Source organism: Macrobrachium nipponense, chromosome 23, assembly GCF_015104395.2.
Source record: "Macrobrachium nipponense isolate FS-2020 chromosome 23, ASM1510439v2, whole genome shotgun sequence".
NCBI classification, from domain to species: domain Eukaryota; kingdom Metazoa; phylum Arthropoda; class Malacostraca; order Decapoda; family Palaemonidae; genus Macrobrachium; species Macrobrachium nipponense.
In genome coordinates this window covers 48,281,686-48,308,828 of record NC_061090.1, presented here as the reverse complement: position 1 = coordinate 48,308,828, position 27,143 = coordinate 48,281,686, and the positions used below count along the sequence as shown (strand labels likewise).

At 42.9% G+C, this 27,143-nt stretch overlaps 1 protein-coding gene across 1 annotated transcript in view; it reads right to left on the bottom strand.

Annotated features, from left to right (window-relative positions):
* Positions 1–27,143, bottom strand: part of LOC135200340 (uncharacterized) — an 87,656-nt gene that overhangs the window by 5,107 nt on the left and 55,406 nt on the right. Inside the window, exons 2-3 of the mRNA XM_064228916.1 lie at positions 23,157–23,252; positions 7,726–7,862 (exon numbers count right to left, since the gene is read on the bottom strand). Of these exons, the coding sequence (XP_064084986.1) occupies positions 7,726–7,862; positions 23,157–23,252 (233 nt within the window). The remainder of the gene's footprint in view (positions 1–7,725; positions 7,863–23,156; positions 23,253–27,143) is intronic.

Genomic DNA, 27,143 nt, shown 5'->3' with positions numbered 1-27,143 from the left:
TAGGCCTAACCACACACAAACTATATCTTCCGCCAAAGAAGTGCAGAGAGATAGCAAAAGCTACGAGACAATTCCTCAAGAACAAACAGGCTTCTCGTCGTACCCAAGAGAGAATCTTAGGTTCACTTCAGTTTGCTTCAATAACAGATGTTCTGTTGAAAGCCAGACTGAAGGATATCAATCTGGGTTTGGCGAAAAGACCAACAACAAGTTCAGAGACAAAATCTCCTTGATTCCGCCAATATTAAGGAAAAGACTCCGCCCATGGACGGAAGTCCGGAGTCTTTCCAAATCAGAGCTACTACAATTTCCCCCGCCGTCTCTGATAGTCCACACGGACGCCTCTCTGAGCAGATGGGGGGCTACTCTCAGTGCAAGAAGGTTCAAGGAACATGGTCGACAACATTCCCCCAGTTCCAGATCAACGTACTAGAGGCAATGGCCATTCTTCTGACCCTGAAACGACTAGCTCCAGCCAGGAACATTCATATCAGACTAGTCTCGGACAGCGCAGTGATAGTTTATTGCATAAACAGAGGAGGCTCCAAGTCGAGCCAAATAAATCATGTGATGATTGCAATTTTTTCATTGGCAATGAAACATTATTGGCACCTGTCAGCTACTCACCTGGCAGGAGTACGGAATATCATTGCGCACTTACTGTCCAGAACAACTCCGCTGGAGTCGGAGTGGTCCTTGGACACAAAATCATTCCATTGGATTTGCCAACAAATCCCAGGCCTTCAGGTAGACCTGTTCACCATGGAGTCCAATCACAAACTTCCGTGTTATGTGGCTCCCAATCTGGATCCTCTGGCTCACGCCACAGATGCGATGTCCATAGACTGGAACAATTGGCAGAAGATTTACCTATTTCCGCCAATAAACCTCTTGCTGAAAGTTCTACACAAACTCAGATCTTTCAGAGGACAGATATCATTGGTAGCACCCAACTGGCCTAAGAGCAATTGGTTTCCTCTTCTACTAGAGTTGAAACTCCGTCCCAGATGGATTCCCAACCCAAAACTGACTCAAATAGTACAAACTCGGACTGTGTCAGCTTCCTCAAAAATTCTGAATGCCCTAACTTTATGGACTTCGTGAAGTTTGCGGCACAGAAGGATGCTAGTATTGACCCACTAAACACCCTGTTCGTGGAGTCAGACAAAAGAGAATCAACACTCAGGCAGTATGATTCAGCAGCAAGGAAGCTAGCCATCTTTCTAAAAGAATCAGATGTCCAGAAGATGACTATGAATCTGACAATTTCTTTTTTTAGAACTCTGTTCGAAAAAGGCCTAGCTGCTAGTACCATTACTATAACTAAATCTGCCTTGAGGAAGATATTTCAGTTTGGCTTTAATATTGATTTGACAGATTCGTACTTCTCGTCTATCCCTAGAGCATGTGCTCGTCTGAGACCAGTAGACCGCCCTCACACGGTCTCCTGGTTTTTAAATGACGTATTCAGGTTGGCTTCAGATACTGATAACGAATTATGCTCATATATAACCCTTCTCAGGAAAACATTATTTTTAATGAGTCTGGCCTCCGGCGCCAGAATATCTGAACTGTCGGCTCTCTCTAGAGAACCAAATCATATTGATTTCCTCCTGTCAGGAGAAGTTCTGCTCTCTCCAGATCGGAAATTCTTAGCAAAGAATGAAGACCCACAAAACAGGTGGTCTCCATGGAAGATTGTCCCTCTTCCACAGGACCCATCATTATGTCCTTCTATTGTTACATTGAAATCTTATCTTGGCAGAACTTCTAAAAGGTCTTCAGGTCCTCTTTTTATTAGAGAGAAAGGTGGAACCATTTCCTTGAAGGCAATCAGACAACAAATTCTTTATTTTATTAAACAAGCCAATCCGGATTCAGTCCCTCATGTCCATGATATCTGGGCAGTGGCTACCTCAGTTAATTATTTTCATAATATGAACTTCGAAGATCTTAAAACATATATGGGTTGGAAATCCCCGACAGTATTTAAATGCCACTATCTGAAAAATCTAGAGGCCCTTAAATATTCGGCAGGGGCTGCAGGGAGCATTGTCTTCCCTAATATGGCCTAGTTATGTAACTCTATATCTGTATTCTATTATTTTGCTATTAATTATCTTTTGGTAGCTTCCGCCAGCACGTGCTTCCTACAATTCCGCCGAGCTATGAAGAAATCATACAAATCACATTGCATTGAATACAATAGTGACTTGGCAATTATTTTAAATAGCGCCTCTTCTCTGTAGATAAGAAACGATACCTCTGTCATAGTCAGGGAATTGAGAGACCTGCTGAGCCTCATTCTGGCGTCATATTCGGTCTGTATGAGGCCTTCAGATAGCCTAGGTAACCTTTCACTGAAAAGCGTGATACTGCAGTCCGGCTTAAGCTTACCTACCGAGAAAGTGGCTGGAAGGTCCATCCAGTGATCGGCAGTTCCGGGGAGCAGAAGGGAAGTCGGTTCTGTCTCCCGGAGCTGAGGCATGGGCTCATCTTTCATGGCTGCCTGTAACGTTAACTCTGCCACCTTACACGTGAAGGGTATAGGCATGTCCTCGTCTACAGTGAACATCGTAAACAGGCTCCTGAATGCAGTAACCTTGGTGTTAGTGCATTGCCACTCTTCTAGGTTACGTATCCATGCCTGTTGGGCTTGGTCCCGGGGAAGGATTACTGTCTCCTTCGGGACCTTGTCTTCCCTCCTCATAGCTACTTCCACCAGTCGGACATAGCCTATGAAAGGGGGCTGGAGTCCTTCCGGATAGAACTCGAAGTCCTCAATCTTTCGAGTTACACAGCCCTCAATCGTAAGCATGCCCGCTACAAACGGAGCGTGTGCGGCAACCCTCCATGGGTTGTTCGGCTTGAAGGGAGGAAGGGTAGACGAATCTGGCATTGGTAAGCTCTGGGCTGCTTGGCCGGATTGCACAAGTCCTGTCGCTACATTGTCCCGGAGACCAGCCATGAGGTTCTCCTGGGTGACTAGTCTATCCAAAATGGATTGGATAGGCTGCCCTGATGCTTCTACAGTGGAGGATAGTTGAGCAAACATTTCCTGGAACTTGGACTGAACCAAGTTCCCGACCATGCTGCCCATCTGCTGCATAATATTTGCGGAAATATTTGCAGACAAAGCATCGGGATCGAAGGGGAAAGGCTCTGCCTTCTCCTTAGGGACCTTGGACCTAGACCCCTTAGCAGAGGACGCATCGGGGTCAGAGGAGGAGGGTTGAGCCTTCTCCTTAGAAGTCTTAGTCCTCGACCCATTTAAAGGGAGAGTGAACTTTGCCTTGTCAGCTACGGGATGGTGAGCCGGAAGCTTAGCGACATGGCCGATTCCTGACTTCTTGGACAGGGACTTTTGTAGCGATTTGTAGTCTCGCTTGCCTTTATTTTTAGGGATCGCCGAAGTGGACTTCGGTCTGACCGACTGAAGTTCCCCGGTGAATCCCTGGAAAGAGATAGAAGTGGAAGGAGAAGCAGCTCTAGATGGGCTCAAGGAAAGCCCTTGAGCCCCTACAGTATCTGCCTCACCAACACTCTTACCGTGACCCATGTCAACAGTCATGGGCTCGAGGTCCAAGTCAAGAGCTGCTACATCTTCCGCGACCTCTTGAGTGGCCGCCTCCTCCGGGGGTTGTGCAACCGCATCTTGAATAGTAGCGATCAAGGGAGCTGCCACTTTGGGGTCCACCGCTGAAGTACTCTTCCCTTCGGGGAAGATGAGAGTGGCCATCTCCTTGGAAAGGATGTAGGGTTGGCCCTTGGCAACGTTACGGCCAAACCCACCTACCCAGGCCTTCAGGATGGTTAAGGCAGTGTCCTGGACAGCTTGAACGCCCTGTAAAAGAGGGGTTATCATTAATACTTAAGACTAACACTTAAGATTAAATAGTAACTTACTTTTGAAAGCATATCAAAATGTCTTAAATTTCATTGATCCTCATTGTATCATTGTGTTTAGTCCGGAGTGTCACCTACCTCAGAGGAAACTTGGTCCACTAACTATTAGCAGATCAAGCAGTTCTCGTGGTGCCAGACCACGGACTCGTTGAGGCGGACCGCACAGGTGGCCTGAGTCCAGCAGACCTTGTGCCCACAGGGATCCTGGAGGACAGCATTGCAGCCTACCTCCAAGCAATGGGTAACCTGTAAGTCAAATGATACATGAGTATCATCGTCAACCTTCCGGACTAGGTCCGTGGTTGTGATATGCCATTGGTTAACAAACAATATTACAATAAAATATGACCCAGTCTCGACCTGCTCTGTTGCCGTGCCCCTGTCGAAGCATCCGCCAGGGGTAGTAGGAAAAGGCTTGAAGCAGTGTGTCTCCAGCGATGCCGGAGTTAACACTTTTACACTGAATCAGGATAACAAGCTATTCCCATTACGCCGGAGTAACGAGTAGTCCAAACAGGCACCGGGTGTGGAGCAGGAAGTGACCAGGTGGAGAGTTAAAATACATGGCGGAGTTTGACAACTCTGCTGTAGTAAATAACTTATAACTAGAACAGAGTGGGAGTTAATACCTGGCGGAGTTAGGCTTCTCCGCTCCTGTAAAAACTTAGAGTAATGGTAATGGATGTCATTATGTGTAATAAAACATGCACGCAACATAGGGTATCCCTTGAAAAAGGCCGGAGCCACAATACATGAAAGTCGGCTATCCTAATGTCGGGCCTGGCTTACGCCGGGGTCCTGAACCCGCTGGAGCGGAGTGAGGATGGGCTGAATATATAGCGAGAGGGATACTCGACCAGCGAGCTGAGGAGAACCAAGCTCCACTGAGCCTGGTGGCCAACCAAGCCTCGGCCGAGCAGGGCTCCCCCCTACTCCCAGGAAGAGAACGGCAGGGTAGCGGGCCAGCTCACCGAGTGTCCTCCCAGACACCTCCCCCATCCCCCCTAGAGGGGGGGGTTGCTTGGATCGGCTGCCTGAGACAGCGTGAGCGAGCGTCACTCCACCGAGGTGGGTGAGATGGGGGGCCTGGGAGGGGTCGGAAGCGGGGTGGCTCGTACGCGGTCGCCTGGAAACACTCTCGGTCGGGTGAACAGACACACTGTGAGAAAGGCCAGGCGATCGAAGGAGGCCTATAGGCCAAATGAAGCCGTCTCAATGAACATATAACACATAAAATAACTATCCTGTCCTAACACAGGAGGAAAGGAAGTGAAAAAGAACTGAGTCCTAGAGAAGCTGGGCTAAAGCCAATCGAGAAGATTGGGCAAAAGCTGGGCAACTCCGAGCAGCTAGCCTAGATGCCGTGATGAAATAATCGAGGGGCAAGCGGCCAGGGTGGCTCGAGGACGATAGCGAAAGGACCAGGGTCCTCCGCACAAAGGGTGCCTAAAGGAGAGGTAACCTAACAACTAGAAAGATACATGCATGTATGACAATCTAAAGTGGAAGGCTAACTGGTAGGCTATGAACCGAGAGCATGTGCTCGGTCGAAGGCTATCCCCCGTGAACGGACTAATAAAATACAAATAATATTAAGAATAATATTAACGTCAATCAAATGCATCATGATAATCCAAGTATGGTACTGCTAAACAATGCATCGAGCCCAATAAGTATAGGAGACCAATTGGAGCACGTAAACAAAGCAACACGAGGTAGCAAGCCGAGCATGGCGGCGCGGGGACGGCGCCGCATGGGATGCCGTTCTTTAAAAACCTAAATAATTTGGTTTATCGTGCCAAAGGCAGATCCTAAAAAGTGTCAACCATTAATAGCAGTACTTAACTTGGATGCAGCAACAGCTTGACGTTCTATGATGAAAGAAAAAGCGGGATATTCCAGAAACACAATCACAAGCAAAGAGAACGTGTGCAGCATGAATCGTGCTATCGAAAGGAATGAGATCCGAGGCGCTAGCCGTAGTGGTAGCGAGTAGCAGGGCTTAGATCGGCTCCTCTGTAGATGAGGGATATTGAAGGAGGAGGAGACTAAATGGCAAGGGACCTCTAGTAGTGGTTTCACTCGCCCCAGATACCATACCGACACCTTAAATAAGGTGAGCGAGCCAGAATACTCTAGCATTTCCATATTAGCTTTTTTCTCTGGTATTAATAGCAATATTTATACCCTAGAAATGAGTGCTAAGGAATCATTTCACTGGGCAACATAGGTCCTTGCCCAGAAATAGATTTTTCCTCCGTCAAAATCCCTTTTTTAACCATTTGTAATTTGCTACTCTTACCTTGGTTATTAAAACAATAATTTTAAGAACATTTTTATTTTCCTTTCATATAAATTTGTGTTTACCAAGCTTGTATGGCCACTTCTCTGCTAATATTTCATCAGCTGACACAGGTAGAACCCAGAAAAGGGATTTTGACAAAGGAAAAATTTATTTCTGGGGAAGACCTGTGTCGCTCAGTGAACCCATCCCTCTCTTTTCCTTTTTCCCTCCCTTTAGCTGGCCCAAGCTTGGGTGCGTATTTCAGGAATGAGAGTTTCTGGCAGAGGTAGTAGTAGCGAGTGGAAGGTAAACGTTGTAACGGCATCTCTCAAGAGAGGGATTTTGAGAGAGGAGACTTCTAATTGGCAAAGTATCTGTGGTAGTGGCTTCCACTCGCCCCTGTGCTATACCGACACCCTATGAGGGTGAGCGAGCTGGGGGTAGTAACTCCAGCAAACCATATGGCTTTTTTCTCTGGTATATTTAGCAGTTATTTATACCTAGAAATGAGTGCTATAGGAACATTTCACTGGGCAACACAGGTCTTCCCCCAGAAATAGATTTTTCCCTTGTCAAAATCCCTTTTATGATGAAATTGATAAAAAAAAAAAATCTGGATATTTGTCATAGAAAAATACCACGAATAGGCAAATTTCCCGTGAATAATGGGTAGATATGGTCCAGAGAGATCCGCGAATCCGTGAGTCTGCGAATCGGAAGAACGCGAATACAGGTGCTCCACTGTACATGTATTCAAAACTGGATATTAAAAATGTAAAAATTGCATGATGAAGTTTACCAAAATTTTCAGCAGGTAACATCACAGGTATTTTAATTAACCAAATCCTGAGAAACATTCTTTTCTAATCCTCGATGAGTTTGAGTTTCGATGAAGAATCTACTTTAAGCCCGCAAATTATGAAGACTATCAACATGAATACGAATATATCCTCTGATAGCAGAGACAGCTACAAACAACAGAAAATGTGCAATCTGTAACTTCTCTATGTTAGAGGAACCTGTTGAAATGTAACTGTTTGAGATTCTTTTCCCAGAATTGGAGTCTCCAAGGATTGCTTACTCTTAAATCAATCCTGCGGTCACCACAATGGTAAAATGAGATGGAACTAAAGTAGGCATAGATGCCGGGGTTATCTCAAGGGTGAAATATTGCACCCTCTAAGGTATTGGATCCTGCTGGGCAGAACTATACGTATATTGGTTTTTATTGGTGGTTCACAGGTGCCAATAGATACACCAATGGCATATCTTACAGACATAAAAGAGCCTTGTACACTTAATCACAATGTTTTTATGTATTAAGCTGACAAGGATTTAATATTTTTTTACATTTTTTATGTACATGGCAAGCATATTTATAAGTCAAATTTGATTTCTTGGACTTCATGGTTTTTTTTATTATTTTTCAGGAATGTGTTAGTCAGTCATGTGCATGTTGAGGGCTGGCAGTACACACACCAAAATGTACACTAAAAATGTATATTAAGAAAAATTATATTTAGCATCTTTCTTACCAGTAAACTAGGCCTTTAAATACAGTAACTTCTGTCCTCACAGCAAAGTGATGTTGTAATAAATGTTTCAGTGACATTTTGTTCATTTGTCCTAGATACGAAGAACTGAAAACATCATCGGCTGTTGCTGATATAACCTGTAATCAGTAAAATATTAACAGAAATCAATTCAATGACAACCTTTATTTATAACAATAAGATGGAATCCTAGATCCACATATATACATAACTTGATTGTATTTTTCATAACAGTATTTCATTTAATCTTGACAAAACAGTTTCATTCCTTAAACCACTTAGAAGTGCATAAATTTGGAAGAGAGAGAATATATATTTGTTTAAATAAAATTTAAACAAGACCAGAATTCTCATGTCTCTGGCCTAAATGACTAACTAGTTTCTTTAAGTAACAAATTAGTACCTAAGTATATAAGGGATTTTTGACGAAGGAAAATCTATTTCTGGGTGATTGGCTCGTGTCGCCCTATGAAAGTATCCTTAATATCATTCTTTCTAGGTAAAATTAGCCTAAAATTACCAGAGAAAAACAAAATTAAGAAAATGTCAGTAAAACTGACTCGCTCACATCTTAAAAAGAAGTGTCGTTATGAAATAGGGGCGAGTGTGGAACACTACCACGAGACAGACACCAATTAGAACTTCCCTATCAAAATCCCCCCAAGAGAGAGCTGATACCACGGGCGATGCAGCCCCTACTACTACTACTAGAGGACGCCACGGACAGCAGCGCCCCTAGCGGTCATCCTTAATAAAACATAAATACATCTTGTCCTGCAAGGGGGGAAAACAAACCATAAAAAAGGGGATGGGTTTTCATAGGGCGACACGAGCCAATCACCCAGAAATAGATTTTTCCTTCGTCAAAATCCCTTTTCTGGGCTCAGCTCGTGTCGCCTATGAAAGAGTACCAGAGAAACAGACAAGATGGAAAAGGAAAAATGAAAAACTGTTAAATGATGGATATAATATAGTAAATCAAATACAGCATACAAAATAAGTACTTAAACTAACTATGGTAAACAATAACAGAATGTTAGTAAACTTAAAGTACTTAAATGGTAGTAACCATAATATAATATGCATGTAAAACAAAGAAATAGTTGAATTTACTTAATATAATATATAGGTACAATTCTTATATACATACATGTGTCCTGCCCTAGCATAAAAATAAAAGGTAGGTACACTCAATTCCATCTTAATACAAATAAAACAAGTAATTCAAATATATACAAACACATTGTGACTGAAGTTATCACAAGTTAATGGAAATTTATACAAACATAATTGTGGCCTAACCTAGCATAAAAATAAGTTAGACCACTGGGGTACATATCAGTACCAATGTGGTTGTCCCTAGCAAAAAAAAAATAAGGGACAAACACTATAACACACAACGCTAAGGCATAATGATGAGTAGCCTGGTGATAGGTTTGAGGCATGTTGAAGTAGGTAGAAAGGAGACCTGATCAATACTACAACTACTAAGCAGTATCAGGGGAAACTATGTTTCCCGCTGCTACTGCTGAAACTTTAAAGATTCCAAGGACTTTAAATAATGCCGTTTAAACAGACTGTCGGGGATTTCCATCCTGTATACTTCCTAAGATCCTCAAAGTTCAATGTTGGAAATAGGTTAATAGAGGTGGCTACACCCCTGATATCATGTGCTCTTGGGAATGACTCAGGGTTGGCTTGTTTAATGAAAGTAAAAGGATTTGTTGCCTAACCTTTAACTGACAAGTAGTACACCTTTTTTTTTCTCTCATGAAGAGAGCACCCCTGGATCTAGAAGAAGTACGAGTAGAAAGGCTCTAAGGGTTGATACTGGGCAGAGAGAAGGACCTGTGGAAGTGGGATAACCTTCCAAGGAGCCCACCCTTGCAAGAGGATCTTCATTTTTGGCTAAAAAGCTACGATCCGGAGCAAGTAGAACTTCTCCTGATGGGAGGGAATTCCACATGACCCGCATCTCTGATAGAGCCGACAGTTCTGAAATTCTTGCTCCTGAGGCTAGGCTTAATAAGAATAGAGTCTTCCTCAGAGCATTATGAATGTACAAGATGAGTTGTCAGTATCGAAGCTAGTTTGAGAACATCATTCAAAGAACATGAAACTGTAGTAGGCCTCTGAGAAGGTCTAAGTCTAGCACAGCTTAGGGATAGATGTGAAATAAAGGCTTTCAGTTAAATCTATCTGAAACTACTTGAAAGATTTCTTCAAAGCCGACTTGTGAGTGGTAATCGAGCTACGCTGCTAAACCTTTTTCAAACAAGGATCTGAAAAAGGATATAGCCAGGTTAACTGTCATGGTTTGTAGTGTTCGATTCTCTCAAAAAGAAAGAATTTGCTAATTTCTTAACAGCTGAGGTCATATTGTCGATGGTTTACTCCCTCTTATCTGATTCCAGGAGAGAATATTCTGTGGATCATGTTAGCATCTTTATTAGCCGCAAACTTCATGAAGTCCCATAAAGTTAGGGTCTGGAGAGGTTTCCTGAGAAGCGAACACAGTCCTCATTTGTACTGATTGTGATAGTTTTGGGATTGGGGATCCGTTGAGGTCGGAGACCCAATTCCAAGAGAAGTGATACCAGTTTGCTCTGGGCCAGTCCGGTGCAATCAGAGCTACTATCCCTTTGAAAGACCTTAGTTTGTCTAGGACTTTTCAGGAGAAGATTCACTGGAGGAAAAACGTAAATTCTCCTCCACTGATTCCAATCCAACGACAGGGCGTCCGTGGCATAAGCCAGAGGGTCCAGGTTGGGGGCCACATAGCAAAGGGAGCTTGTGGTTCGCCTTGTGAGGCGAAGAGATCCACTTGGACCTGGGATCCCGGCTTACCCACTGGAATGACCCGTCGTCCAGAGACCACTCTGATTCCAGAGGAACTGACCGGGACAGGGCGTCTGCTATCACATTCCTTACTCCTGCCAGGTGAGTGGCAGACAGATGCCATTTGTGTTTGTTTGCTAATGCCAAAGATGCTATCATGACATGATTCACATGCTTGGATTTGGACCCTCCTCTGTTTGATGCAATGAACTACCACTGCACTGTCCAAAACTAGCCTTAGATGAGACTTCTTCGGGGAAGCAGTCTCTTCAGAGTAAGAAATACTGCCATTGCTTCACACGTTTTATGTGGAGCTGGCGAAATTGAACTGACCAAGTCCCCTGAACCTGTTTGAACTGGAGATATACCCCCCCACCCGGACAGGGATGCATCCGTGTGAAATGGTTACACTGGGGGGAGGGGATATTGAAGGGGTACTTTCTTGGCTAAGTTCTTTACTTTTGACCAAGGCCGTAGTTGGTTGCGGAGATCTGTGGGATTACTGACACTTGTCTCGATATTTGGAGTTTGCTTTTGACCGCCAAATTCGATTTATATCTTTCAGCCTTTGCTTTCAGAAGGATATCTGTTACTGAAGCGCAAACTGAAGAGACCCTAGGATTCTCTCCTGGTTTCTTCTTGACGTTTGTTTGCACTTGAGAAATTTTTGCCTGACAGATTTTGCTATTTCCTTCCGTTTGGCTACTGGAATTGATAGATGTGGGAGGACAAATCCCCACTGGATTCCCAGCCACTGAAAACGAGCTTCCCGGAACAAGTCTGGATTTCGTTTTTTTTGTTTTCTGGAACCCCAGATGTTCCAGAAAGTGAACTACCTTTTTGGTAGCTTTGAGACATTCCTCGACTGTTGGTGCCCAGGATTAACAATCGTCGAGGTATGCCGCTACCATTGATTCCCTGAGCTCTCAATGTTGTACAACCACTTCTGCTATCTTTTGTGAATACCCTGGGGGGCTACATTCAGACCGAAGGGCTCACTTTGAATGAGAATGTCTGATTTCCTAGCCTGAATCCTAGGAATGGGCGAAGTGCCTGCTATAGGGATATGATAGTATGCGTCTGTAAGATCGATGGAGCATGTGACGGGCTCCACGCGGCAGTAGTCCTTACTTGCGAGAGGGTAAGCTCTTGAACTGTCGCAGCGAATGAAAGAGGTTTTAGCTTTGACAAGTCTAAGATTACCCTTCTTTTTTTGTTTTTTTGTTTTAGCTTTTTCTTTGGAACTCTGATAAGCGACCTTGAAATTTTTAGATGCTTGACTCTCGCAATAGCTCCCTTTCTGAAGGAGTTTCTTTCCGCGTAATCTATCAATTCCTCTCTGACGGTAGCTGATGGATGATTGATTGGGGGAGGATCTTGGATCCAGCTCCAGCCTAATCCCTTGGACACTATGCTCTGTGCCCACTGCTGAACCCCCACCTGGGGTTTGGCGGAAAAGGAACAGCCTCCCTCCTACCTGGAGAGCCTCATTGCTGATGGGGCGGGTTTGGCCACCACGCCCTCCTCTGAACTGTTTACGTCCTTGCGCCCCTTCCTGCGCCACGGTGACGAAAGTAACCTCTCGCCCTACCCCTCGATTGAGAGTACCTTGAACCTCATAAGCAGGTTAAAGGCAGGCGAGATGGCATAGGAGTCGAAGCTGGGATTGCTGGGGCACCAGGAGGAACGGCTGAGTTTGTTTAGCTGTAGCAGGTTGTCCTTGTTGGGTGACTGGGACCGCCTGCACAAAACTGCTGCTGAGGCTGGGAGTTTTTTGTATGGCTGGAATCTCTTACCAGCCTTCTTTGGTTTCTTGCCAGCAGTAGGGACGGATTCCTGTTTCCTCTTAGAGGAATGCCCCACCTAGCTCTAAGGCTCTGGTTGAGTCTAGCAGCTTCGTGATGAACTTCGTTCACTGCTGACTCTGGGGAAGAGATCCGCTCCCCCATGCTGCAGATAAGATTCTATTAGGCTCATGCCTGATAGTACACTCTTGAAGAACATGCTTCCGACAGTTCTTCCTGGCTTGGAACGAAGTCAAAAGCGTCTAGCAGAACCGTGTGAAATTGTGATTTCGCTAAGATCTTAATAGCGGTTCGTTCGCATAAGACAGTGCAGCCATTTCCGTGACTATGATAGAGTTAAGGGACCTGCCAAACCTAGTCCGCGCATCGAACTCAGCCTGGATTAGGGAGGGTCCGGCAGCCTAGCAACTTCTCACCGACTGGTCCATAGCGCAGGTCCGGCTTGAGTTTACCCTGCCGTGAAAGTATCCAGGCAGGTTTTCCCATAACTCTCCGAAGGCGGGAAAGAGTGGAGAAGTGGACTCCGACTCTCTCACTGCGAAGGGGCTCATCCTTTGAGGACTGCCTGAAGAGCCTTCTCTCACCAATTTCGTGGCGAACGAAGAGAAGACCTCCTCTTCCGTGGCGGAAATGTGAATGGGGCTCTTATAGGCCTGGAGTTTAGTATTCGTACACTCCCAGTCCTCAAGGCAGTGAAACCCATTCCCGTTGGGCGTGTCTCTACTGTAGAGGACAGACTCCTTCGAGATCTTGTCCTCCCTTGTAAGAGCCGTTGGGTGTCAGCCTAGCATACCCGATGAAAGGCTGTGACAGACCCGGAGGATAGAACTCGAAGTCCTCAATCCTTCGAGTGCCAAACTCCGGATCGAAAATCATCCCGTCCTTAAAGGAGCGTAGGCCGCTACTCTCCATGGATTCTCCATAGAGAAAGCTGGCAGAGAGTCGTAACCGGGGAGTTTGGAGGATCCCCGTGCTAGAAGCAGGGGATACCTGGGGGAGGGAGCCTGGGATAGCCCAGACATCCGATCCTCAGGTCTCTCTTACTCTATTTGAGAGTTCTTGGACGGTCTGTCCAGTTTGAGACAGAGTGCTCGACAATTGTGCGAACATCTGCTCAAGCGGGTTCCCCAAGCTGAGATTTGAGAACCCACCATCGCTCCTACCTGCTCCATCATTCCTGGTGAGACAGGAGAAGGAAACCGCAGGAGCTGGTGCTTGCTACCCCTGCCGGCATAGCCGGAGAGGGGGCAACGGAGGCGGGTGAGGCAACGACTCGGAGGTAGCGCGAGCTTTCTCCCCCCTTCGAAGCTTTGCCTCTAAAGCAACTCTTCGACTGGGAATAGCTTGGCTTACCTTCACCGCGTCGGCGTAAGAAGTCGATGACTTCCTAGCCGAAGAAGACGAAGACGACTTTCTAGAAGTCGACTTGACAGAGTCTTCGGTTCTCTCTTTCCCTTCTCCTTGGGAGGTACAGAGAGAAGCGGGAGTGCGGCTAGGGATCTCAGATCCCGGAAAGCCTTGGAAAGATGCTGAAGAAGAAGGGACAGGAGAAGATCCAGAGCGGCCCAAGGAAGACCTTGGGCGCCCGACAAACCTACCTCAACCAACAAACCCTCACTCACTACCATCGGCTCGAGGTTCAGATCCAGGCCGGCGACGTCCGGGACTGGCTCCTGGCGGCCACAAGCCCCACGACTGCTGAAGATCTTTGCTGGATGGCGGCTATTACGGGGGCGGCGGACAAGGGATCGACGTAGCCCGTCGACGTGCCCGCAGGGGAGGGATCTGGATGGCCAGCTTTTTGTCCAGAATGTAGGGCTGGCCCTTGGGCGGGCTTCTCCAAAAGCCGCCTACCCACGCTTTCAGAGTGGCGAGGGCGACTTCCCTCACCCCCCTAGCTCGCCTGAAAGAAAGGTGAATTAGCTACAATTGCGGACAGGGTTAACAAACTTACGAACTAAAAGTGTTAGTAATTGATAACTAGTTTTTTATAATGGTCTTAACCCCATCAACCAGCTGACCGACCAGGTCGTAGCAATGGTGCAGGCCTCGGGATGCCAAAACGATGAACTCGTTGAACAGGGTGGCACACGGGGCATGAGACCTGCACTCATCGTGTCCGCAGGGGTCATGTAACGTCGCATTGCAAGCGAGACCTGACAGTTTTGGTAGCCTGTAAGTAGAAAACGTACATGAGTACCGAGTATACTTACAGTCTAACATAATACTCCGCTGGTGGCCGGAGCGATAAAGTTAGATGAAACCCGAGCCCTGCTAAAATACGTGTGGTAACCATGTTGGAAGAAGTCTATGGCTCCGCCAGTGGCGAGGCACAAAAATCAACCAACTAGAGTGGTGTAAAGGAAACCACAACGTAAAATGACGGGGATGGTTGAAACAATAATAGTAAAAACACAAATTCATTTGTAAAACATCTTAAATTAGGGTATATATCCTTAACATAGTACAGTATACATCAAAACCACTTCTCTCCACCCGTCTACTAGAAGAGTGCGTAGTAAGGTAAGCTCCCTTCCGGTAGCGGGAGAGATATAAGGATATAGTAGGCAGCAAACGACCATCCTAGTACCCACCCTACCGCAGCTGGGAGCCCAATAACCTATAACCAAAGGAGCCCCGCTGCGACGGAAGGCTCCTTTCGTATCGTAAGGGAGGTGGCTGAGTAATGGGTATGGGGGGGAAGGAGGTCCCGTGAAACACGGCGGGAGCGAGGAAAGGGGAAAGGGTGGATGGCCTACTCCTCCCCACCTCACCAACTACCCGTATTGAGACCCGGTACCTTCCTAGTGGTCGCCCTAAACCCCCTGCTGGTGGAACTCCGGCACCCTCCGGAAAGAGAGAGAAGGCTAAGAGGTGGTTATGACAATCCAGGGTCCCCCAGCTCCTCCCTACATCAGAGGGGAGGGAAGGGCAGGGTGAGGTGCTATGGAACACGTGACTCCTAGTGGCCTAGGCCGCGATCACCACAACCGTGGTAGGGCCACGTGAACCAAGCTGTACCAATACATGGAAACCAAGCACCTAGGCTAGCCTAACACCCTAAATAGTAATAATAATATAAAATACATCGAAAGATGGAAGATACACTTTTAGGAAAGGAGAAAGAAGCCCAGGAGGAGGCAACTATTCCAAAAAGAAACTAGCCTACTCGGAGCCAGCGATAGCCGATAGAGGCAAGAGCCGGGATGCTGGGCCAGAATAAAATATGATAGCCCTAAATACCAAGCTAAGAGAATGGTAAGAGGGCTAAACTAGCTAAAAACTCGATGTAAATACAATGAACGTGAAAAATATCCCATAAGTATAAGAAGTCCCAGTATGGAGGACCGGGAATTCTTACGAGGCAGCATGGCCGCCACGAGACAACCAGGGGAACCGTATATAAGACCTATAAAAAGAAAATATCTGTACCCGGAAGATAAAACTATGATAAAATATTACTTTATTAGTTACTTAACTTAGCCGTGGCAATTGCTGAACGTTCCATCTAGAAACGAGATAAATCCACAATAGTCAAGCACAAGAAAAAACAGCGTCAAGATGTGGCGCTAAAAAAATTAAGGATGACCGCTAGGGCCGCTGCTGTCCGTGGCGTCCTCTAGTAGGTAGTAGTAGGGGCTGCATCGCCCGTTTGGTATCAGCTCTCTCTTGGGGGGGATTTTGATAGGGAAGTTCTAATTGGTGTCTGTCTCGTGGTAGTGTTCCACACTCGCCCCTATTTCATACCGACACTCTTTTAAGAGTGAGCGAGTCAGTTTTTACTGACATTTCTTAATTTTGTTTTTTTTCTCTGGTAATTTTTTAGGCTAATTTTACCTAGAAACGAAATGATATTAAGGATACTTTCATAGGCCGACACGAGCTGAGCCCCAGAAAAAATTTATATACTTACCCAATAATTACTTAGCTAAAAATTTCATGCCTTGGCAGCTTGAAAATTCAACAATTTGTAGGTAACGTTTCACAGATTTAGTGCAGGTGACTGGTCCCGCCCAGTAATGGGAATACCAAGAACTACTAGCAGATAACTTCATTCTGTGTATGCCGTATCTCCATCAGTGGGTAGGAGGGAGAGCTCCATCCGTAATTACTGAGTAAGTATATGTAAAATTTTATTTTATCACAAAATTGTCATTATTCTATATGTAACTTAATCAATAAAACACTAAGTCATGTAATGAATTTGAAATACAAAGTTGCTAGCATTGAGTACAATGCTTGTAGTTCTTTATTAGTTAACCCGTTAACGCTGATTGGACGTATTAAACATCGATATAAATTGTCTGCTGGGTGCCGATTGGACGTATATACGTCAATATAAAAAAGTTTTTTTTTTAATTTGCGGAAAAATAGTTATAGGCCTATTAGGAAAAAACTTTTGAATCAAGCGCCTTGGGAGATGCTGGGAGCTCATGGATCAAGGCTTTGTTTTGTTTTACATCGTTCCCCAGGCAGCAAACAAGCGCAATTTCTTTCTTCTAGCACTAAAAGCTCAGCGACACATCTCAGAATTATTTCGTCACTTTGACATAATTTTTGCACCATTTTATATTAGCCGTATTATCATGGATAAATGTGCGCAATTTCGGTGTAGAATACAAGTAAAAAAAATACTCATGATTGTAGCTTTTATCAGTTTTGAATATTTTTTATTTTTATATAAATAACGATAAGTGCCAAAAAAATTTGTTTTTCACCTTCGATCAACTTTGACTCTATCCAAAATGTCAAAAAATGCAATTGTAAGCTAAAACTCTTATATTCTAGTAATATTCAATCATTTACCTCTATTTTGCAACGAATTGGTAGTCTCTAGCACAATATTTCGATTTATGGTGAATTTTTGAAAAATTCTTTTTCCTTATGTCCGCGCGGTAAACTCTTACGAAAAAATCATAAATTTTTTTTTTGTCCGATTGTCGTAATGTTTGCACCATTTTTAAATTAGCCGTTACATAAAGTTTTTTTATATATGGAAATGTTCGCAATTTCATATAGAATATAACAACAAAAAACATTTATGGTTGTAGCTTTTAACAGTTTTGAATGATTTTTCATATATAACGATAATTGCCAAAATTTCAACCTCGGTCAACTTTGACTCTAACCGAAATGTGCAAAAAACGCAATTGTAAGCTAAAACTCTTACATTCTAGTAATACTCAATCATTTACCTTATTTTGGGCAACAAATTGGTAGGTCTCTAGCACAATATTTTGATTTATGGTGAATTTATGAAAAAAAAAAAAACATTTTTCTTACTTTCCGCGGCGGGTAACTCTTCCGAAAAAAAAGTCTGAAATTTTTTCGTCCGATGTCGTAATGTTTGCACCATTTTAATTAGCATTACATAAAGTTTTATATATAAGAAAAAAAAATGTGCGCAATTTCATGCAGAATACAATACAAAATACTCATGATTGTAGCTTTTTTTATCAGTTTTGAAGTATTTTCATATAAATAACGATAAGTGCCAAATTTCAACCTTCTTGCTCCAACTTTGACTCGAACGAAATGGTAAAAAACGGGAATTGTAAGCAATAAAACTATTACATTCTAGTAATATTCATCATTTACCTCTATTTTGCAATAAATTGGAAGTCTCTAACAAAACAATATTTCGATTTATGGTGATTTATGAAATAAACTTTTTTCCCCTTACGTCCGCGCGTAACTCGTCCAAAAAATCAGAAATATTTTTTGTCCGATTTGTCGTAATGTTGCAACCATTTTAAATCAGCCCGTTACATAAAGTTTTATTATTTTTATATGAAAATGTGGCGCATTTCATGTATAATACAACTAAAATCAACTCATGGTTTGTGCTTTTATCAGTTTTGAAATATTTACATATAAATATGATAAATAGAAAAAATTCGTCTTCGGTGACTTTAACTAGACTGAAATGGTCGAAAACTGCAATTGTAAGCTACAACACTTACAGTCTAGTAATATTCAATCAATTACCTTCATTTTGCAACAACGGGAAGCTCTAGCAAATAAAATTTTCTATTTCGACTTTACGGTGAATTTTTTGAAAATAACTTCTTTTTTTTATGTTCTGTAGCGTTTTATACAAAATTGCCATGCTTTATCCTTTTGTGATATATTTTAATTTCTGCATGTGTTGTTCTATTGAATCGTTTTACTATGTTTGTTATATTTTTTTATTTTTCCAAAATGATACGCAATTTATTGTATAAGCAATAGCTAACGCAAAATAATTACTTTTGTTAGCTTAACCGCTTTGCTCACAGCGCGTTTTGTATACAATTATATATTTGATTTTTTCACACTGTCATATCTATCCCAATAGTTTATATATGATATTTTTTTCTTTTTTTATATTTTTTCTTATTTAAGGTTGCCCACATAATACTTCAGGCAATGACAAAAAAATAGTTGCCAAAATGAACTCCTTATCTTGAAAATTACCTAGTTTGTGCTGTGATTTTTTTTTGATTTTTTTTTTAATTTTTAAAAAAAATTTTCCGTTATTAGGCGTGCTTCACATCGCGAAACAACGCCTTCCGTTTACTACGGGGTTTGAGACGATTTTTCTTTAAAATACCGCTCGTACGATCTTTTCGTTTAAGGGTTAAGAAAGTAGCCTCTTTTTTGCAGTTTTTAGCGAACTGCCTGGGGGGTTTGTTTGCTCAACTTAGCCGCTGTAGCTTAGTGTGGTAGTTAAGCGTTTAGGATCTCTCTACTTAAATGGGAGCTTTGGTTTTAACAAGTAAGTATTCCTATTGCTACAAAGCATAACAGTGAGTTATTGTAGCTCAAGGAGTTATACCATGGCTAGCAAAAGGTTTTTATTAAAAGACTGAAATGGAAAAAAAATATAACTTCACCATATTTTCTCCATCTACTCAGAGTGGTGGGTTTTGCTCTAGTACTCCTATCCCGTTTTGCTTCCTGATTCATCCTTTTAACAAGGTGTTAGATTGATGTTAAAGAACCATCTTATGGTTCCTTGCTTCACAAACATCTTCATGCAAAAAAAGGTTAGCCAAAACTGGGGGGGGGGCATAAAATATCAATAGGGGCACTGCAAAAAACAAATAACACTTTCCGGTAGGACGATTGTAGAAATTGAACTTAATAGCGAGCAGAAACAATGGACTGTAAGTTAAAGAGGATCTTTTCTGACATCTTTAGTCATATCCAAAATTGAAGGGATAATGCAGCCCCTAAATGTCTGAGGGAGTATCCTCTATCAAAAAGTAAAATAAATAAAAGTCAATATACTGAACCTAGCGGTTCCTTAGGTTCTGGTTAAAGGAAATGGAAGACGGACCGCTATGCCAGATGCTAGCTCATAACATCTTAGGTTGTGGATGGCCTTTGAACTACAGATTCTTTTCAGGTTATACCTGAAATCTTGGCTGGACAGAGATCTCTATTCATCCTTTAAATCCGTTAAGGCAACGAGCTCTGGGCATCACGCTGTGGCTTTGGAACACCAGTTTTAGTCAGCCCGAAATACTTGACAGAGCTTCTTGCTATCATACTGTCGAGAGGCTGGCTTCGCAAACAATTCCGCATTTCCGCTCCTTCCAGGTAATAACTGGAAAAGGATCGCGGCTCCAACTGTAAGGGAAGAACAGAGAAGCTCTCTATTCTTCTTCAAAGTTAGTGAGTGCATCTGGGTGATCAGAAACTGGGCTGGCGCCAGGCTGTAGGCAAGGCACCATCTAACTACTAAACTTTGGGAGCTGGAAGGTGTTCCTAGGAGTTTTGGTTAGAGCTGGTGCCTGGCTGTAACTGGCATCATGCGAGAAGGAAGCCAGGTGAAGAAAAAAAAACTTTTATGTACTAGTAATGGGTGCTTCTGGGTGTTATTTCTGGCTGGCAAGACTGTCTTCTCTACCATTAAATTCATGAGAGAGAGAGAGAGAGAGAGAGAGAGAGAGAGAGAGAGAGAGAGAGAGAGAGAGAGAGAGAGAGAGAGAGAGAGAGAGAGGTCCTTATTCTTAGTAAAAATTCTCATGGTAAATGAGCAAACCTTATTACTGAGTCAGACTTAGCTCAATCCCCTTTCTCATCTTTCAAATGTATTTTGTAGCACCTCTGAAAAAGGCCCCTCCTTTCTGATAAACACCTGGAAAGCCCAAAGCCTGTCCATGTAAGAACGTACCACCTTTGATGGTGTCTTTGAAGTGAGATTGTTCAAGAAGGTACAAAAGGTGGAAGGATTCTGGGATATTCATCAACCCATCGCAGCAAATCAGGAACCATAATTGCACTTCACAATGGGGCAACAAGGGACATAGTAATGCTTTGTTGAGTCTGAAAAAATATAGCCCTTCCTTGACCATATTGAACAGTGGAAGAGTGTAGAAGTCCAAGTTGGAACAATCTTGTAAAATGGTGTCCGTTGACCATGTTAGAAAGTTCCTTTAAGGTGGCAGACAGCCAAGGTCAGCCTGCCCCTAGATAACAAATAGCAGAACAGTAAAATTGAGGTCCACTCAGGAGGAGTAAGAGTGGATTTGTAACGGTTCCATTTTTCTGCCAGAAATTTCAGTTAGACTAAGAAAAACTCGATTGATCGATAGTTCGGAGTGAAAAACTCTCTTTGTTCGTAGGAGTGTTAAAGTAAAAACGTAAGAACTGTGGTGATGTCTAAAGGAATATCTCAGTCTAGGATCTTCTGGGATATGTGGGAAGTTTCCGTTCTCCTGGGGATACATCCCAAAAATGAACTCCCGGTTCCCTAAGTTGGCTCCCTTAACTATAACAAGGGGTGAGTAGTAATCTAAGACTAGTCTCACGATGAGGGACCTCTGCCAGACAACTAAAATTCAGACAACTACCACCACAGGTCCGACAGAAAATTCAGGTCTTGGGGAAGAGACACTGGAGCTCAGCTATAATACCCTAGCCCTCCTTGTCTTGTGGGATAGGTTGAAGTTCCTAAGTTCATGGCCAGAAAAGAAAACAGAAGAAAGCAGTGTAGACTTGAGAGAACGCTTGTGCCATAAACTCACAGGCTGTCTCAAGAGACAAGTCTGAGATATCTTTCAGTCTGAATGTGGACATGAAAACAAAGTATCCTATATAACCAGGAACTCCATTCAAGCATCCCAGGGAATGGACAACAGGACTGGCAGTTCATCTCTGAAAACCGAACAAATTTGTAGACCATCATGTAGACTTACAGATAACTAAGCGGACTAGTTGCCAACCCTGTCGATACTTGACAGCCATCAGAGAGGGATCAATTTCCTATGCTATAATGCCCATACGTATTGACTTGAGAACACCTCCTAAAGACTGAAAACATATGCACCACTGTACTTGGCTAAAACTAATATCTGACATGCTTAAAGGAACTTGGAAACTATAAGACACAAAAGCCTGGTCATTGGAGACACACAATAAAGCCTAGAATGAGCACACTGAGTTACAACTGAATCACCTAAATCTTGTCTCTAAACTGTTTGTCCTAGCACTAACATGTACACAACTCGCACCAGGTTGGTTTGAGTGAGGAGACTATGGCCACACACCACTTCCTCTCTCTGAAATACCTTACTTCCCTGTAATTCAAACAGTGAGGGGAATAATTGCAGGGCATGGCTAAGGTATCTCTAACATTGAGGAGGGGCATTGGTTTTTCCTTACTGGAAGAGGAAACCTAAAGAACTTGCTACATCAGATTCCAATTTCCCAAACTTCATATCCTGAACAATATGATGAGCTTTAAATGGTAAAGAAAAATATCTATAAGGAGAAGAAAACTATCAGAGCTCTTACTTCCTATACTAGCTTAAAAAGACTCTCTCTGTCTTTTCCTATTCTTGTCAGCTTCTTGCCTCTTTTTATATTACTTCAAATAATTACTCATAACATCGCCCAGCCAATTAGCACACTAACTGGAACGGTCTTTGAGGGAGCAATCTTTGCTCCAATAATTTATGCACAGGTCTTGACCATCATAGACTGAAGAGTAAGGACAGCTCAATAATAGACAAAAACAAATATAAAACCAAAATCCCCAAAAAATTATCAAAATTGGCAATGAGAATATGCAAACAGCACTCTTCCAATCCATCCTTGCAAACCAATGACAAGACGACACACTGAAAACAATATTCTTTGGTCCCCCCGTATTCATGGGGGACGTGTACCAGATGCCCCAACGAATGTTTAGAATCCGCAAATAGTTGGAACCCCTATAAAAATGCTAAAAACAGCCCATTTTGGTAGGTAAAACTCAAGAAAAACCAACTAAAAATTTTGATACCTGGTTTTTTTTAATAGTTTAATAACAAAAACCTCACCTAAAGAGGGGATGAGTTAAAATATAGCTTAAACTAGATAATCCTAACAATTTTAGGTTTTAACACTAATCTTCTTCTGGCATTGGGAATACAGTATGGCTACCATAACAGAGAGGTAAGATTCATTTTAAAAATTTCTTATTGGGTGAACATCATTAATGCAACACCAACATAATTTCATATTTATGAAATTACCAGTACTTAATGATTATACCTATATTAATTGTAAACATGAAACATGTAATATAACTTTTGTATGTCTGAGTCAGTGATGTATTTAATCTAAGAACAAATCCTGCAAGATGAGTTGACATGGCCAGTACTCACACTGGTTGAGCTACTTACACCCAGATTCTAATGAAACTTTCTGTGGTAAATAATTCAGGATTGAGTATAACAAGTAGTAAGGAGTGAGTAAAACAAGAAGTTAGCGTTTTGTTGCATGAACATATTACATTACCTCACTGCACTTCTCCAAAAGTATTTTGTCCTCATGAAGCATAGCTGTATCCATTATCAGTGGAAGATTTCTTGCATACAGGTTGGTTTTAAGAAACTGCATTTGAAAAAATAAGAATTATTATTAACAAAAAGAAATATCCCAAATTTTAAGTGTATATAAATTTTCATAAAATTTATTACTAATTGGATACTTACCTACTGTTAACGATAGCTATATCTCAGCATCATGAGGCATGTCTGTACATATTCAAAAAAAAATTACTGCTTGGCTGACCCAGATGAATGTCTAGTTCACCTGTTATCTTCCAGGTGTGTTTTGAATGCTTTAATTCAAGTCAGAATTCTCCCAGACAGCCCACCTTAGTTGAGGGGAGGCTGGGAGGGATCTACTTTAACAGTGAATGAAAATGCTGAGGTGGATTTTGGGAATACTTGAGAGATTGGAAAGGATGAAATATGAAGGGTAGGCACATGGGGAGGGAGTGAAGAGGGTTTGGAAGGAGCCTGTTAGAAGAAATCGAGAGGGAGACAGAGAATTACATGGCGAGATAACGTGAAGAAAGATATGGCGAAATAAAGTGAAGGAAGATATGTGGAAAAGAGGTTTGATGGAGGATGATGCCTTTGACAGAAGGCAGTGGAGAAGGTGCATCAGGCAATCGACCCCTTAATGTAGGGATAATGATGGGAAAGAAGTATCATACAAAATTATATTTCTATAATAAAATTATGCTTTGTTTAACACTTACCAAGCAATTACATAGCTGTAGGTTCCCTACTGTGGCAGACCAAAATTCAAATTTTGCGGTGGCGCTGCCACTGCTAGTGTAGGTGATAGGTATCTGCCCACTTCTGGACTCCAGGTATGAACATCATGCACCTTTCAATTAGAATTCAGTTGCAAAGTCCACCTGTGGGGAGGAGGGAGGGCTTTTATTGTGTAATTGCTTGGCAAGTATAAAACAAAACACAATTTTACTATAAAAATATAATTTTTGTTTTAGTGTCTTACCAAGCTGATTCCACATTGAAAGGTGAAGGGGTAAGGAATTTCTATATAAGACAATACAGGCAGTCCCCAGTTAACAGTGGACTCTGTTCATGGCGATCCGGTTTTATGGCACTAAAATTGATGATTTATTGCACCATAAAGGGCCAAGTTTTGATTACATACCTAACAGAGGTGTCATTAACGGGTTATCGGTGCCATTAACCGAAACTTATTACCGAGTTTTGGTTAATGGCAGGTTTTGCTTATCAGCACCCTGCCGAGAACAGAACCTCCACCGATAACTGGAGGCTGCCTGTATTTGGTACTATTAGCAACATGCTTGTAGGCAAGACGCTGCAGGTGAGTACTGCCATTGGTTGGCGGTCATCTTACATAATAGAGAGAGGTAGCAAGACCAAGGGTCGCATCTACATCAGTGGGATGTTCTTTGAAGTCATGGGTTCCTACTGCTGACTTACCAAAGAACAACAAAGAAATAATGCCCTTGCCCTGGGCAAGAACCAGATTAAAACCAACAAACAAAACATAAAACGTCACCTACACCTGACCATAAAAAACCAACACCCTCTGTACTAAAAATGACTGGGGGGTACTCCAGGTACCATGTACCCCCATACTTCCCAAGAACTCATACAACCTTGATACAAGGTGAAAATGATAACAGGGACAGATAACCCAATATGTTGCCTCTCCTAACACCATGCCAGCAACAAATAAAGGCCCGAGTGCACTACAATTCTCGAAAACCATCTCCACTTCCTTTAAGTAATGCATCGTAAACACTGATTTTGATCTCCAAAATGCTGATTGAAGAATGGTAGCCAAAGACTGGTTATGAAGAAAAGTGAGTGAGGTGGTGACGGCTCTCACTTCCTGCACTTTCACTCAGAAGAGGAAAGGTTTCCTCTTTGGCTTGAGAATGGCCCTCAATTATCAAAGACCTAAAGAAATACAAGAGAGCATTCTTTGATAAAAAACGAGATGGCTTTTTACCAAACACCCGAGTTGCAAAAAACACCCCCTTACCTTCTCTGTCCTGTGCAGGTAATTCCTCAATGCCCTTACAGGGCAGAGAAGTCTCTCCTCCTCTTCCGGTCCAAGAATGTAAATGAGGTTCCTAAGGACAAAGGAGCAAGGCCAAGGATCTGAAGGGTTCTCATTCTTTGCGAGAAAGTGAAGTGCAAGGGAACAGACTGCATCTTCCTGCGTGAATCCCACTCTCTTTTCAATGGCGTGTATTTCACTCACGTTTCAGCCACAAGAGCTACTAAAAACAATGTTTTCTTCATTAAGTTCTTCAACAAAATCAAGCGAAGAGGTTCATAAGGTGTGCTGGAATGCCACTTTAGGATGACATCCAAGTTCTTTGCCATGGAATCTTTCAGAACTTTAGAGGTTTCAAAAGATCGAATGTGATCCGAAAGATCACTGATGAGGACAGATCTAGACACTTGTGCTTAATTCCAAGTTCAACATTGCTCTCTATCCTCTAATAGTTGGAGAAAACTTTCCCATGGACCTCAAGAGGTCTCAGAAGAAACTTTAGCTTGCTTACACCATCTTCAGGAGACGTTCCACTTGGCCTGGTACAGATTGCAAGAAGAAGTTTGTCTGCATCATGCAATAGCTTCTGCAGCTCTGTGCATAAAGCCTTTAGCTCTAATGAGGCTCCTAACAGTCTGAAGCCTGCCAGGGGCAGAGCAGACAACCCTTGGTGGTAGCAATGAAAATGAGGTTGTCTGAGCAGTGACTTCTGGGACTGGGGGACAAAACAACTGAAGATAATTGTTTTTGGACGTGGCGAAAAGGGGTTTATGGATGGCTTACCCAAGATCTTCCAAAGATCGAGGCATACTTTGGCAACCAAGGTCCATTCTGACGGAAGGACTTGACGAACGCTGCTTAGCTCATCCACCAGAGCGTTCATCCTCACCTGAACGAAATGAGGGATGAGATTGACTTGACTCTCTTCTGCCCAAAGAAGTAGATCCCTCATCATCATGAATAGGATAAAGGAGTGTGTCCCACCCCGTTTCCAAATGTAGGACAAGGCTGTAGAGTTTTCTGAATGTACTTTTATTAGTTGGCCCAACACTAGATGTACAAACTCCTGAAGGCTCAGGTAAATTGCTAGGAGCTCCTTAACATTGATATGCAGGGACATCTGGGCTTCTGTCCAAACCCCTGACACCTTCCAGTCCTTTAACAGGGCTCCCCAACCTACATTCTAAAGTGTCTGAGTAAAACTGCATAGGATGAAGGGAGATTCCTTCTTGGAGTCTTTCCCTCGAAAGCCGCCAAGCAAGATCCTCCTTAATTTCCTTGGTAATTGGAAAAATTAGGAAATTGGGTTGAGTTTTCCTGCATCAGTTCACCCAGAGGAAGAGCTGCAGTGTTTCATACAAAGCCTTTCCAACTTCACGAACTGCTGTACTGAAGAAAGAGTCACCGGCAGACTCATACACTGCACCGCAGAACAAGACGAATGGTGAGGAATTCCTGAACCATCAGGAGACACGACTCCCCACTCTTTGGGGAGAAAGAAAGTGCGAAAAGGTTGAGTATTTAGTCACAACCAAATAGAGAATGCTCTGAGATGGAGTCAATTGAGATTTCTGCATATTTCTGCCTAATGAATGCATTAAGCAGTTCTCTTAAGGCCCTTCACACACAGATTTTTTGAAGAGATGCAGAGATGCCAGTTGTTGAGATAAAGTGATGCATAGATTCCCAGAAGGTGCAGACACTGGCATAGAGGGGCCAAAACTCAGGTGAATACTTGATGTGCCATTGAAAGTCCTAAGCACAGTGGCTGAAACTGGAAAACCTTGTTCTGGAAGACGAAATGCAGGTACTTCCCGGAGTCTTGATGAATCAGAACATGGAAGTAAGTGTCATGCATGTCTAGGGATATCATCCACTCCCCTTGGCTAGTACTGACTGTATTGTCTCCATGTTGAATTTCATCTTCAA